At 41.7% G+C, this 16,103-nt stretch overlaps 1 protein-coding gene across 3 annotated transcripts in view; it reads left to right on the forward strand.

Annotated features, from left to right (window-relative positions):
- The window catches only part of CTTNBP2 (cortactin binding protein 2), a 95,005-nt gene that overhangs the window by 17,084 nt on the left and 61,818 nt on the right, over nucleotides 1-16,103 (forward strand). For all 3 annotated transcript variants that reach the window (XM_075208972.1, XM_075208971.1, XM_075208970.1), the window contains exon 2: nucleotides 4,526-4,633. In XM_075208972.1, the coding sequence (XP_075065073.1) occupies nucleotides 4,526-4,633 (108 nt within the window). The remainder of the gene's footprint in view (nucleotides 1-4,525; nucleotides 4,634-16,103) is intronic.

Consider the following 16,103-nt stretch of genomic DNA (forward strand, 5'->3'; position numbering starts at 1 on the left):
TCTGCTAGTACTATCTGTTTATGGCCCTACACCTCTGTTTTCAGCCATCTGCTCTTCTCACTGTACACCTTTTTCTCTTGTACAGTCTCTAGCCTGCAGTATCACCTCTCTGTTGACAACACCCAAGTCTACCTCTTCTTTTCTGAACACATTTTTCTACTATCTTACAATACAAGCTATTTCTGTCCACATGAATTTCTCATTGTTGCCTAAAGCTCAACAGGCCTACTTTATTTCCCACATCTAGTCTATTGTGCAGTATTGTTGCCTCCACCTTTAAACTATTTCTATAATATGTAACCAAAACTCTCTTATCTATGCTTTCATTATCTTTCTATCTCAACAACTGCAACCTCTTCCTATCTGGCATTAACCATACCCATATGTCTCAAGTCTTTATTAAATGGCAAGGCTGATCTCCTGTTACCGCTCCACATCATCACACCACTCTGCAAATCCCTACCTTTGCTCCCCCTATACCCCAGAGCCCAACTAATATTGCTCATCTACAAAGCTGTCAACAATATCACCTCCTTTATACATATCAAAAGTTATCTCAAAATAGTGTCCCTTAAACATACTAGCTCTCCTGCCTACCCTCCTGTGGAATTTCCTACCACACCTGATCAGACTCTCACCAGTCTGTATGTATGTATGTGTAATAAAATATATATTCATACACAATACTATGCAGCATTTTTCCCCACCTGTCTAAAATGTTTTACAAAGTAAGAATGCTTTCAAAAATAGCAGTGCTAATAGTTTGCATTTTGTTAATTGATAAAAAAGAAAGTCAACAGAAGAGAAATCTAAATCAAATCGGTATTTGGTCTCGCCACCCTTTGCCTTCAGAACGGCATCAATTCTTCTAGGTACACTTGCACACAGTTTTTGAAGGAACTCTGCAGGTTGTTCCAAACATCTTGGAGAACTAACCACAGATCTTCTGTGGATGTAGACTTACTGAAATCGTTCTGTTGCTTCTTGTTCAGTCATGTCCAAAAGTATTGGGAATGACACAAATATTATTTTTTCACAACGTCTGCTGCCTCAATTTTTATGATGGCAATTTGCATATACTCCAGAATATCATGAAGAGTGATCAAATGAATTGCAATTAATCTCAAAGTCCCTCTTTGTCGTGACAATGAACTTTAAAAAACATTTCCACTGCATTTCATCCTGCTAAAAAAGGACCAGCTGACATCAGGTCAGTGATTCTCTCGCTAACACAGGTGAGAATGTTGATGAGGACAAGGCTGGAGAACACTCTGTCATGCTGATTGAGTTAGAATAAGAGACTGTAATCTTTAAAAGGAGGGTGGTGCTTTAAATCATTGTTCTTCCTCTGTTAACCATGGTTATCTGCAAGAAAACATGTGCAGTCATCTTTTACTTTGCACAAAAAGGGCTTCACAGGCAAGGATATTGCTGCTAGTAAGATTGCACCTAAATCAATCATCTATTTATATAGTGCCACTGATTCCGCAGAGCTGTACAGAGAACTCATTCACATCAGTCCCTGCCCCATTGGAGCTTACAGTCTGAATTCCCTAACACACACACACAGACTAGGATCAATTTTGATAGCAGCCAATTAACCTACTAGAATGTGCAATAACCTACGAGAAAACCCACGCAAACACGGGGAGAACATACAAACTCCACACAGATAAGGCCATGGTCGGGAATTGAACTCATGACTTCAGTGCTGTGAGGCAGAAGTGCTAACCACTTAGCCATCGTGCTGCCCAATCATTTATTGGATCATCAAGAATTCAAGGAGAGAGGTTCAGTAGTTGTGAAGATGGCGTCAGGGTGCCCATGAACGTCCAGAAAGCGCCAGGACTGTCTACTAAAGTTGATTCGGCTGCAGAATCGAGGCACCACCAGTGCAGAACTTGCTCAGGAATGGCAGCAGTGTGAGTCGAAGACTTTTGGAAGATGATCTGATGTCAAGAAGGTCAGCAAAGAAGCCACTGATTTCCAGGAAAAACATCAGGGACAGACTGATATTCTGCAAAAGGTACAGGGATTGGACTGCTGAGGACTGGGGTAAAGTCATTGTCTCATGAATCCCCTTTCAAATTGTTTCGGGCATTTGGAAAAAGGCTTGTCCGGAGAAGAAAAGGTGAGCGCTACCATCAGTCCTGTGTCATGCCAACAGTAAAGCATTCTGAGACCATTCATGTGTGGGGTTGTTTTTCAGCCAAAGTAGTGGGCTCACTCACAACTTTGCCTAAGAACACCGCCAGAATAAAGAATGGTACCAAAAGATCCTCCAACTTCTCCCAACCATCCAAGAACAAGTTGGTGACTAACAATGCCTCTTCCAGCATGATGGAGCACCCGAGTAACTTGACAACTCGTGGATCACAACATCGACTTTTTGGGTCCATGGGCAGGAAACTCCCCAGACCTTAATCCCAGTGAGAATTTGTGGTCAATCCTCAAGAGGCAGGTGGACAAACACCCCACAAATTCTGGCGACTTGCAGAGGTCTTCAAAAAGAAGGGTCAACACTGCAAATATTTAATCTTTGCAGACACTTAATGTAATTGTCAATAAAAAGCCTTTGACACTTATGAAATGCTTGTAATTTTACTTCAGTATACCATAGCAACATCTGTGTCATTCTCAAAACTTTTGGCCATGACTGTAATCCTAGACACACTCTGTGGGGGCCATATCTTCACCTCAAGGACTCCTTGTTCTTCCTTACACTGAAGTTAGCACATTTTGCTTTGGGTGGTTCTGCCAGGCAAAGTTGCCTGGAATAAGCAACCATAGCAAAACGCACCTCAGCGTTTTGCTGTACATGCTGCAGATCTAATTTAATGTTATAATAGTCCTCCTAATACTACAGAGCAGGGTATTTTGATATTGTGGCGCTACTATTTTTATAATTTAGATTATTAGCACGTCCAAACCCAAAGTATTGGTGCCCTAGTAGGCGGTCAGCAAATCAACCCCTCTATGGTAACTGACGCGAAAAGCCATGTGTGACTTTACGGTTGTAACTGATGACACACAGCGATTATTTATATAGCACCACTAATTCCGCAGCATTGTACAGAGAACTCATTCACCTCAGTCCTGCCCCATTGTGTGTGTGTTAGGGAATTTATACTGTAAGCTACACACACACACACACACACACACACTTAGCAGCCAATTTTAGTATTTTGAGTTTACTGTACTTGTTTGATGTAGATGTGACAAAACTGCAGACCTGAAAGATAACTCTTGGCCTTTTGTTAAAAGGCAAACAAACAAACTTTGGAATTGGATCTTTTAAGAACTCTGTTATGTTACAAGAAACACAATAGCCTATATGGTAAATTTTATAAAGCTAGAAGTATAAAAATTAGTAATTGCTTAATTATTTTTAATATTATACAGTTATCAGCATCATATATTATGTTGATTATTAAATGCTACCTTTTTACTTTTTTATTTTTTTTAGAATGTCTTGATTTTATAGTTCTCAATCGCCAGTTAATTAACTATTAATGGACTACTTAAATGCTAGTCTGTTAGATGTATTTCATAGAAAATGTTTCTGTAATTCTAGGTTCCTCTCAGAGCAAAAGTATACATACGTACATACATCTCTTATTTGTGCATAAATAAGTGGTATAACCAGTTTCTAAACAAAAGTCACCAATACAAATATAATAGCTGTGTTTCATAGCACACTTCTTTGTTTTACATATTTTTGTATTTATTTGTTGTGTTACTGAAAGTAGAGATTAGAATCTAGTAGGCAGGGAGATAACAATCGCTTAATCTGCAGGAAATAAGTACTTCAATGAAGAAGCCTCTTTCACTGAAGTACTTGTGCCTTCTAGTGTGCAGTATATCCATGTTATTGGAACACTACTGACCTGCATGCTGTATTTGTTTATGTCCAGCACATTTAGGGTCTTCTCATCAGTGTTTGTTTTTGTTTGTTTTTTTCCCTAATGTGGCTCCTAACCTCAGCCATGAAGGCTATTACACAGAATTTAGTGGGTGTCCAATCAGAAGCAGACCCTTTTGCCTGTAGTAACAATGTTTTTAAATAACCATTTGTAAACTTGAGCATTTTTTTTTTAAACTGACTGACAACACAACTGTAAAACGTGTATAAATAGATAATGTGCTTTGGTCTTTCTCTTGTGCTCAGTTTTTGGATAACCTTTTATCATCTTGGCTGTGACCAAGTTGAGTACTAGAAAGTATTATTTTTGAGCAGATTACACTTCTGTAATATTGGTTTCCCTGGATGCTGGGTTCTAAAATTCCTCTTCTTCCTCTTCCTCTTCCTCCTCCTCTTCCTCCTCTTCCTCTTCCTCCTCTTCCTCTTCCTCTTCCTCTTCCTCAATTTTGAGGTGCTCCATACTGTGATGTGGCTGACTTATGAAAATGAGAGAATTTATACATCTTCTATATTCCGCAATATTTATCATGTATAATAATCATGTATCCATCTGAAGCAACTAATCAACTGCTTACATAATGGTCTCTCTTCTTATCTTTGTAGATGAAAGACTTTAATGTGGAGAATCTGAGTAAGCCAGAATTGCGCTTTCTTTTAAGTATATTAGAAGGAGAATTGGAAGCAAGGGACCTTGTGATAGAAGCCTTAAGGGTAAGTTTCATTTCTAATCCTGTGCTTCGTTTTTAATAATGTAAAATATTTTAATGAGAGCACAGAGTGCAATTTGTAAGTTTGTACTTTATTTTTTATTTTGTGGAGCTTTGCAAATTTCCCTTCTGTTAGACCAGATAGTTATGTGTGTGTGTGTGTGTGTATATGTATATATTATAAAATTTGTGTGACTATTTATTAAAGGACCATCGCCAGTGATATTTTCTCCATGCAAAGCAAGTACTGCTGCAATCCTCCTTACGTGATCATCAACTTAGGATGGTGATAACAGAAGAGAATGATTTTTTTAAAAAATGCTTTATTGTTTTTAGATATTCTAATTGAAAAAAATTTTTTTAATCCAGTGTTTTTTTTAAAAGTAAGTTTTATTGTCTTTTAATTAGTAGAACTGGAAGCCCAAGTTTGGGCTGCCAATTCCACTTCCAGGCATGCAGGGCTGGAAAGCGAAATTCAGGGTCCCGGTACAACAACTCCATTCTATAAAATTACAGTTAAAATCTGGTTGCTATAGGCAATATCTCCACTTTTTCAAACCCACAGTTTAATAAATATACCCCCAAGGCATCAAACCATGAGATAGGGAGAGGGGAAACATGTTACCATACTTCAGCACCCTGGAGAATCCTTTCGGTTTTATGCAAGCTACTCAAACCATTGGTAACCAATGAAATGAGGTCAGACATTGCCAGCCAGAGTCAAGTCATACCCCTGATCAAACTACTGAGAAAAGCAGCTAGAGAAACTGAAGTTGGGTATGAAACTAAGAGATTCTGATAAGTATGTTGGCTTGTAGATCAAGTTCTTGCTATGCCAGGACCCAAGGTTGCAGCATCTTGAAATCTGATTACTACATTTTGGCAACCATGGCTGGATCCTAGGTGTAAGTCATATGTAGAGCCTGAGTCATTAAGGAGAGCAAAGCAAAAAAAACGAGTAAATTTGATCCTGGACAAACCATGTTACAATGCAAGGGGTGCAACTTTTTTTTATTTTGCATGGAAGGAAATATTGACTTTTTCATGTAACACATAAATGCTTGATGGCTTTATTTCATACTTACCTACTTTCTCAAAGCTCTTTCTGGGAGTGGGGCTTGACTGGAGGGCGGGACGGGGGGGATGCCAAACATGTCATTTTAGCCCTACCCCACGCAGCGAAAATACCATTTTGTCACGGGGGGGCGGGCCAAAATGATGCGATTCACCACGAATCGCGTCATTTAGTGGTGGCAGTAGCAGGATGTGGGAGATTTGCCAGCTCTCTCGGGAGTCTGTGAGACCGATCCTAATTTCGGGAGTCTCCCAGATATTCCAGGAGAGTTGGCAAGTATGCTTTAGTTTTACACTGAAATTTTAAAGTTGATCTAGAACATGCGCTACCCCAACTATAGATCTGTTCCCAGATTTTAAACTTGGCCCCCCTTAGTCCCCTTTTCTCTCCTTCATGACTCGGGCCCATAATGTCTCCTGAGTAAGTTGTAGGCTCAAGTCACACATGAGTCGTCACCAGCTTCAGCTTCTCCTAAGAAGGCTACTACCAGAAATAAAAACTTACCTGTTCTAAGAATCCCATTGAGGATGAGTCAACAAAGCACACCAAAGTGCAAGATTATTGGAACATCTGGTCAGGCTTAAAAGTAATGCACAAATATATTGACACCTCCACCACTTCTAAATCTGATACACCTTGTATTAGTAGAAGGGTGGAGGATTACCTTAATGATAATGTACAAATTAGCATGTCATACAGTCCCTTTGAATTCTGGAAGGAAATAAAGGCATTTGGAGCCCCTTGTACAAACTAGCTATGGTGTACTTAAGCTGCCCACCCTCCAGTGTGTACTCAGTGTGTGTAGAACAGTCGGGAACATTGTGAGCGATCATGGTAGGAGGCTGCTTCCCAGAAATGTTGAAAAACTGGTGTTCATCAAAATCAACTACAAATTGTATGAGGAATTCCATTGTTGCCGATAATCTCTCACACTGGATTCCAGTGGGGATGAACTAAGATTGTGTGATGAAATTGACATCAGTGATGAGTATGATTTAAGGGTGATGACATTGCCAACATTAAGAAAGATTATTTTTGTTCGCCTAAAGCCCATTCATTCATTGTTAAAATCCCTATCTATTCTACAGTTCAACAAGCAACAATAAAATGTCTTTTGTTGAGGTCCAAACAAATCAAGCACTCCAGCTACAGGGAATGGCACTTTTATGGCTAAAGTGCTTGGTTTGTTAAACTATTTGTGTCCTTTTTAATATACAAAATAAGGGTGGGAGGGAGAGACAGTTTAATCTTTATTTATTATGGGTTTTATAAATCTTTTTGATCATCTTTTCTAAAATTAACTTTTATTACCTCTGCTGCTATCCCTCTGTCGCACATGCTGAAGAACATTGAGAATAAAATAGGTCTATTTTCTCAAACCATTTCAATTGTGGGGTTGCCCGCTTTAGGATGGTCGTTTTAGGAATGAACATATCCCATCAGCTAGTGCTCTGCCTGTATGTTTTAATGGTGTCCTTTACTTTAGTAAACTGCCATCCAGTCTGCCACTGATGTACCACTGTGTTTTATAGGTATCCTATATTTCTTTCATATTGCCATGTATTTTTGCTGCTTTATCACAGCCAACTCACTGCAGCTTTTGGCCAATATTGGTCAAAATATTTACAGTTGTGAGGTGGTCATTAGAAAATGGACTGTAACTAAATAAATACTAATGTAGGAATGAACACTCAATATTACACGATTATACCTGTGTTTGACCATTTCTAATAAAATTCCCTTTCAAATCCAAAATTCACAGGGGTAGTTGTACAAAAAACAAAATACGAAGATGAATTTGAAAGCAAAACACGGGGGTCTCTGCTCATCTCTACTGTTTATATGTGCATTTGGACTGTTTTATGTTTTATAATGGTCATGTTCAAGTAACTGATTTTATTAGAAGGAAGACCAAATAAGTTAGTATATACTTTTCCTTCCGCCAAACTGTCTAGGAATCCCAGTGTATGTTCTAAATAGAAGTGGTTATGTATTTTTAATCAAAGAAATAAACGCATAAAGGCATCCGTGGCACTCTTTGAAAGCTTGTGATACAATAAATTCCATGTGTTGCATCAAGATGAAGTAAATGAAAAAATATTCATGCACGGTTTCAGTTTGACATTAATCCAACAAAAACATTTTTGTGAAAGTGTTTTTAAGTCTGTGTCATAATATGAATTGTGTATTTTTAAGACTATTTTCCAGCATATTCCATAGATAGTTTATTTTGCTTCTCCACCAGTGTGCATTAATCCCTAGCACAACAATCAGTCGCCATGTAAGGCAGTGCTGGGGTAATGTGTGTTATCCCCCAGACAAAGATGTCCACATGCTAAGGCCATTTACAAAATGAACAAGTTCAGTGCAACTGATATCTTATGTCACTGCACAGATGCACCTATATCTACATGGACATAGATTTACAGGCCCTGATGGCATCTCTGTGTTTACAATATTGCGCATCTTCTGATTGGAAGAGCTGGAACACATGATATGTAATCTTGCGGAGTGCACATTAGGTGCCTATTCAGAACCCAAATTCAACAATGAGATTTAGGGGCTTATATAACATCAATAGAAAATCTTGTTTTTGCCTGATATGACGAGAAAATGTTGCCAGGGCAACATGCTCAGTTCCCCGGTCATACTGGCTGCCCGTTGTAACCATCCAGCCTTTGGTTCATATGTGCGTGCGTCAGGCAGCCTCCCAGTTGGCGCATGAACACTGGAACAGGAAGCCCGGACTCGGGTTTCCAGTTACAGACTTTTTTAAAAAACAAAATGTTAAAAAAATAAACGAAATTAATTGAATCTGACCATACCAATTAAAAGAGAGACTTTAGTGGGGAAAGGCGCATTTAGGAAGCCATAGTGTGTTTTCCTCCACACAAAAGGTCTTTATGGGTAATCAGGAGTCATCCTGTACTAACAATGGGACACCATGTGTACCTTCCAAGTCTACAGTCTCAATATCTCCTCACTTGGGAGATTTAAGACTTAAATGAGGCTAGCATTTGTTTTAGGGAGAAGAAAAACCTTGAAGTTTAAATGAGTAAAACTGGTGGTTTTAAAGTGCGGTAGAATGGACTTTTGAAGTGCCATTTTTATATTTTTCCACCATGAGACTTGTCAGTCAAACCTGCAAAAGTAGACCCGGATTGATTTCCCTGGGGCCCTTGAGAAACTGGAATGTGTGTGAGTACCTAGGCGGACAATTAATTGCATCTGTATTTTTTGCACTTTAATAAATCGCTTTTATTATGCAAATTCACACTGTTGCTGCAGTCCTAAATTTTTATTTTCTTTTTATTCCAGCCCAGTATGGGACTATTAAGTAATCCAAGGCTTCTTTTTAAATTATTGTAAAGACTTTTACATCGCAGGAAACTAATCTTTCAGGGGCTTTGATCTAGCAGCTACATCCTGGGGCTGGAGTTGTAGAAATATAGTGATTTGACGTTCTTTCATGCATTGAAAGCTTGTCCTGGATCAGGGCATGTAATGCTTTTTCCCTTTTATAGAATTGTGAATACATTTGGGATTTTAGTTTTGTATTAGAAATGTTATTCTCCTCACCCACTGAACCATTTCAATTATGTTTGTAAAATGTAACACTCTTACTGATTAGCGACCTCTTCAGAACAGTGGCATTACCAACTGTGCTCATCAACAAATCATTTATATCTTCACAACTTAGTTGTCACTATTTTGGGATCTCCTAAAGCCACAGACATTCTGTAAAGGATGGTGACAAGATCAAGCAGGCAATTTCCAAGGCTTAATATATGAAATTGTCACTGTAACGGAACGCAGTCTGTCCTACTCAAGCTTTTGCAACATGCGAGGCAGAGAAAGCAGAAGCCTTTAGATTTGAACAGACATTTCTTGTTTTTGCTTTGTTGATTTTAATACTTATTAATGTATTGTTTTTAAATAAAAATAAAACCTAAAAGTTGCTTTTCTCCAATCGCCCATATAAGCACTCTAATTTTATATGCAACAATCGGTTAAAGGTACCTTCATGCCAAACTACGTTGTGCGAGAGATGTTGATGCTCTGAATACAATCACTTGTTGAAAACTTTAGGAAGCTGCAGTTTAGCATCTCTGTAAAGTTAAAGTAGGTTTTTTTTATTTAAAAAGTGCATGACTGTGTCCTGTTACGCTATACGGTGGCTGTTTGTTCATATGTGAGCAACCAAATCGCAAAAATCAGGCTGGTTGGCATAAAGACAGGGAACCATTAATAACATCTGTCCTGACTGACATCTGTTTGTTTTCAATAAATGTTGAACGCTATTGGCATTCTTCATAATCCTGTGCAAGCTGCATCATGCAACCATTATGTACAACGCTGCGGCATGTGAGGGCACCTTTTTAATATGACTTTAATCCTATACTTTTATTTTCCATTTGTATTTGTTAAATTTAAAAAAGGGAGGAAGGGGTAAAAATATTCTTTGTCTAAAACTGTACCTGGTTCCTGTGATGATTTTAGTAAGACTGCTTACAAAACTTACCATTGCAGCACAGTCCAAGTGATTGATTGTCTCTTCAGAATGCTGAGAACAGATCAATAGAAATGCTCAGAACCCCTTTATCTACTCCAAAAGCTCTCCTGTCAATCTTACGTAGCAGTGATAATCCTATCACATTACATTAGGCCTGAAAATGTGACCGAAAGCAGACACAACCCCTGAACTGATAGCAGGACCGGACTGGGACTAAAAATCAGCCCTGGCATTTAAAGCACACAGGCCCACGTGTTGTGGGCTCCATGCACTATATTGTTGCACACTGATGCTGGCGCAGTACAACATGATGTAGTATGAGTGTGTGTGTGTGGGGGGGGGGGGGGGGTATTTATTTCTCCTAATGACCCTCAACATTACATTATTAGCACCCCAATTACATCAATAAACACCATGACAATACATTATTAGTACCCAAATTACAGCAATAAATAACCCCCCACACACACTCATACTACATCAATCATCCCCACATTACAGCAACCGGCATCACCCCACACATTACAGCAACCGGCATCACCCCCCACATTACAGCAACCAGCATCACCCCCCACATTACAGCGTCCAGCATTACCCCCACATTACAGCAACTGGCATCACCCCCCACATTACATCAACCGGCATCACTCCCCACATTACAGCAACCGGCATCACCCCCCACATTACAGCAACCGGCATCACCCCCACATTATAGCAATACCCTCTCCTACTTATTAGCAATACTAGCACCAAACACACTACAACACTGCCATCAGCACACCCCCCCATACTACAGCAATACCACCAATTATACAGACGCCACTGTAGGAAACAATGTTTTGCTTTTTTCAAATCTCCCACAAAATAGCAACAACGAACAGAGTACTTACACACATAGGTAACAGGTACCCTTTTCCCTCAATTAAATAGTAATGGCAGAATTTTCATGAATCATTCCACATGAAATAAAACTAACATATATCTAAAAAAAACATAACTATTGAATGATCAGTTGAATCCACACGGCCGCATTAAAAGTATTTCCATCTACAGCAAAATGACAGAGAAAAATATTTTTGTTTTACTACAGTAATTGGATATGCGTCTTTTCTATTCATTTTAAATAACACAGTATATAAATTAAGGGGGATAGAGGAGGTGGGTGAGAAATAATTGGATGTGATCCATCAGTTTGATTAGATAGGAAACATTTAGATTATTTACCTGGAGGCGTCTACCCCCTTGACTCACAGGCAGGGCTGACAAGAGGAATTTTGGGCCCCGATACAGCAACTTCTTTGGGCTCCCATCATATTCAACAATGAAAGACTTGCCTTTGGCAGAAGTTCATATGATGCCACACCGTAGTGTGCCCAGTTCATATTATGCCACATCGTAGTGCCCCAAGGTCATATTATGCCACATAGTATTACCCTCAATTCATATTTGGTCATGCAGAAGTGCCCACAAATCATATTATGGCATAGTAGTGCCCCCAAATCATTAGTAAAGCTCAGATAAAAACTCATTCACAAATAAAAATTGCTACAGCATATCAGATACTGAGTGTGAGTCCCAAGAGCAGCTTAATACATCATTTACAATGCAAACAAAAATAGATATATTGACACAATTACAGATAAAATTTATGACAAGCAATGTTTTTTCCTCTTAATTAAAAATCTCTGTACAGATAAATATGCAAAAAACATTACAGCGCAATAATGAGCAATACATAGTGTTAAACATTATTGGATACGCTGTAGTGTCCCCAGTTCAAGAAAGGATGGTTAAAAACATATTGCACACGAGAAAATATATGAACTTACCTGATTATGGCATCCTGTGTTCTGTTCTCCTAGTGGGCGCGCTGGGCGAGGAGGGATCAGCAGCTGTCAGCTCACACAGGCAGTCGGGAGCAGGAATAGAGGGCAGTGGTCGAAGCAGAAATTTAGGAGTGGGGGTATAGAAAATATAAGTGAATGGAGTATGAAGGCTTGATTTTTTTATTTTTTTTAACACTTGTCCCCTCTGTGCATTTCCATTCTTCATTACTACTTGTGTTTTATGATGGCTGCATCCCTGACATTCCCATTCTTAAGATGTCTCTCTCTTTACACTTTCTTTTACCTATGCCCCTGCACCATCTTCTCCTTTGTCCCTCTCACTTAACCCCCTGCACCACCTTCTCCGCTGGCTCTCACACATCTTCCTGTACCACCTACTCCCCTGGCTCTCTCACACGTCTTCCTGCACCCTCTACCCCCCGGCTCTCTCACTCCTCTTCCTGCACCCCCTACCACCCTGGCTCTCTCACCCCCTTCGGCTCTCTCACCTCCTTTCCCAGCACCCCTTCGGCTCTCTCACCCCCTCTCCCAGCACCCCCTGGCTCTCACCCTTTTTCCCAGCACCCCCTTCCGCTCTCTCACCCCCTCTCCCAGCACCCCCTTCAGCTCTCACCCCCTTTCCCAGCACCCCCTTCCGCTCTCTCACCCCCTTCGGCTCTCACACCCCCTCTCCCAGCACCCCCTGGCTCTCTCACCCCCTCTCCCAGCACCCCCTTTCCCAGCACCCCCTTCCGCTCTCTCACCCCCTGGCTCTCTCACCCCCTCTCCCAGCACCCCCTGGCTCTCTCACCCCCTCTCCCAGCACCCCCTTCGGCTCTCTCACCCCCTCTCCCAGCACCCCCTTCGGCTCTCTCACCCCCTCTCCCAGCACCCCCTTCGGCTCTCTCACCCCCTTTCCCAGCACCCCCTTCCGCTCTCTCACCCCCTTTCCCAGCACCCCCTTCCGCTCTCTCACCCCCTTTCCCAGCACCCCCTTCCGCTCTCTCACCCCCTTTCCCAGCACCCCCTTCCGCTCTCTCACCCCCTTTCCCAGCACCCCCTTCGGCTCTCACCCCCTCTCCCAGCACCCCCTTCGGCTCTCAACCCCTTTCCCAGCACCCCCTTCCGCTCTCTCACCCCCTCTCCCAGCACCCCCTTCCGCTCTCTCACCCCCTTTCCCAGCACCCCCTTCGGCTCTCTCACCCCCTCTCCCAGCACCCCCATCGGCTCTCTCACCTCCTTTCCCAGCACCCCCTTCGGCTCTCTCATCCCCTCTCCCAGCACCCCCTGGCTCTCATCCCCTTTCCCAGCACCCCCTCCGGCTCTCTCACCCCCTCTCCAAGCACCCCCTAGCTCTCACCCCCTTTCCCAGCACTCCCTGGCTCTCACCCCCTTTCCCAGCACTCCCTGGCTCTCACCCCCTTTCCCAGCACTCCCTGGCTCTCACCACCTGAAAATCGCGGGCACCCCCGCCCGAAAATCGCGGCACCCCCGCGACCCCCCCCCCTGAAAATCGCGGGCACCCCCGCCCGAAAATCGCGGCACCCCCGCGACCCCCCCCCCCCCCCCGAAAATCGCGGGCACCCCCGCCCGAAAATCGCGGCACCCCCCCCCCCCCGAAAATCGCGGCACCCCCGCGACCCCCCCCCCCCCCCCCCCCCCGAGAATCGCGGCACCCCCCCCCGTCTTCAGTAAAAAAAAAAAAACAAATTAAAAAAGACAGGAAACTCACCAGTGTAACTGGCTGCACAGCATAACGGGGGAGGGAGCTGGGGAGCGCGCAGCAGAGGTGGCTGGTTCCTCCAGCCACCAAGAAGACAGGGGGAGTCGGGCCGGCCCATATAGCCATCGGCCCTTCTGGCATTTGCCAGAAGTGCCAGATGGCCAGTCCGGCCCTGACTGATAGTATATTCTCTGATTTGAAATGTCAGTGGTTTGCTATTTTCTAAAATGATCTATCTACATGAAACATTTTGACAATAGCTGCACCCTTTGCATTTCTAAATTTATAGTACCTATAATGATCAGCTGTACAACAGATTAATTATCCCCGTTTCCATTAAAGACATCCGTGCACTTAACTTTGCATTGGTATACTGATGCTATTTAGAAATACTACTATCATATTTTGTGCCCATTCATTGGTTACAATCTTGGTATCTAACATGAAATAATCTCATCATAAATCGTGCTCAGAAATCATCCTTACTTATTGCATTCCACTCCAATCTAAATTGGTTGTTGTGTCTTTAACATGGCTGACAAGTATAGAGGAAAAGGGTACAAAGCTGTATTCTGTGGACTGCTGAACATTTGTTTGTCTGATGTGTAGATTATTATGGGGTGTCATTTGTTTCTTAAAATAAACCCTGTCTGTGTTCTGTGGGACATGCTTTTCACATTAGGTCATGTCTAAAAACGTGGCATAGTAGACCTTTATATATCCTAAATGGTTCATGGGTAACTTACAAACCTGTTGTGCAGTGTCTATATTGTCAAAGAACTGTGGTACAAATTAAATTATGCTCGGTATACTTTTTTTTTTTTAACATGAGCTTTGTACAAGATGGAAGTAGATGAGCTTTCTGATTAGTTTTATTACAAAACTAAACATAGCAATATATTGACTTTCATTTTCTAGTATTTCATTTTAAGTTTGTTTATTAAAGGCACCAGTAATCAAATAATAATCATCCTCTATTTTTATAGTGCCACTAATTCCGCTGCGCTGTACAGAGAACTCACTCGCATCAGTCCCTGCCCTATTGGAGCTTACAATCTGAATCCCCTAACACACACACGCACACGCACACGCACACACGCACGCGCGCGCGCGTTTTTGGAGTGTGGGAGGAAACCAGAGCACCCAGAGGAAACCCACACAAACACAGGAGAGAACATACAAACTCCACACAGATAAGGCCATGATCTGGAATCCAACTCGGGACCCCAGTGCTGTGAGGCAGAAGTACTAACCACTAAGCCACCGTGCTGCCCAATAATAACCGATACAAATAGCAATTTCACATGTGAAAAGAGATGATACAATGGGAAGCATGTAGAATAATAACTTAAGGACATATTTATGAAGACCCTGCTGCTTTGAAGATTTCCTATCAACATTTATTTATATAGCGCAATTTCTGTAGTGCTTTACAATTTGGATCACTGCCTACACAGCGATAGATAACCTTCAGCTGCACAGCTTCTCAATAAAAGGTCAACAGGGCAGCTGAGTGATACTCTGCTCCCCGGTGTACTTGCTGGCAATGGCAACAGGAGTATTTTCATTCACCAGGTCAGTGATGGGTCCATCCACGCATTGGTGAGCCGACTTGTGCACTGAACTTGGGGTTCCAGATTCGGTAAATAAAAATAATAAAGGTAATAAAATGTAAAAAAGAAAAAAAAAAGCAATAGTGATAAATGGACTAGTGCATATAGAGTGTCCCTCCTGCGCTCCTTCAAGATGGGGGAAGGGATAAGGGAATGCAGCCTAATAAATCCCTTGGGGGTACCTACTAGATTCCCACAGATATGGTAAAAAAAAGCACAAAAATTGGGAAAAGGCGCAAGTAGGGTGGTAAATGAATATGCGGGTAACCAAGTGTCAAACAGTGCCTACACGCATTAGGCTGAAAACAGACACTTGGTTACCCGCATATTCATTTACCACCCTACTTGCGCCTTATCCCGATTTTAGTGATAGAAGGACAGTACTTGTACTTCTGCTATCCCTGCTACATAGGCAACATCTGGAGGTATGATAGAAGTGCACTGTACTGAATACTGATTAAATTGTCTTTTAGAAAACATGATTTTTAACAGAAAAAGTCAGGAATGTTACCCCACAAATAATTAGCGAGGAGGCCTGTGGAGATTGTATAACTTACAGCAGTGTATCCATATGGAATGAGAGAGGCATAAAATATAATAGGCAGCTTCCAATCCACCAAGAGCCACAGAACTGCCAGTTCAATATCTATCCAAACATCGGTACCCAGAGGCGTGCGGTTGTACACATTGGGCCAGATGGGCCTTATAAGAATACTTGTGGAAT

Source organism: Mixophyes fleayi, chromosome 4 (genome assembly GCF_038048845.1).
Source record: "Mixophyes fleayi isolate aMixFle1 chromosome 4, aMixFle1.hap1, whole genome shotgun sequence".
Classification (NCBI taxonomy): Eukaryota; Metazoa; Chordata; class Amphibia; order Anura; family Limnodynastidae; genus Mixophyes; species Mixophyes fleayi.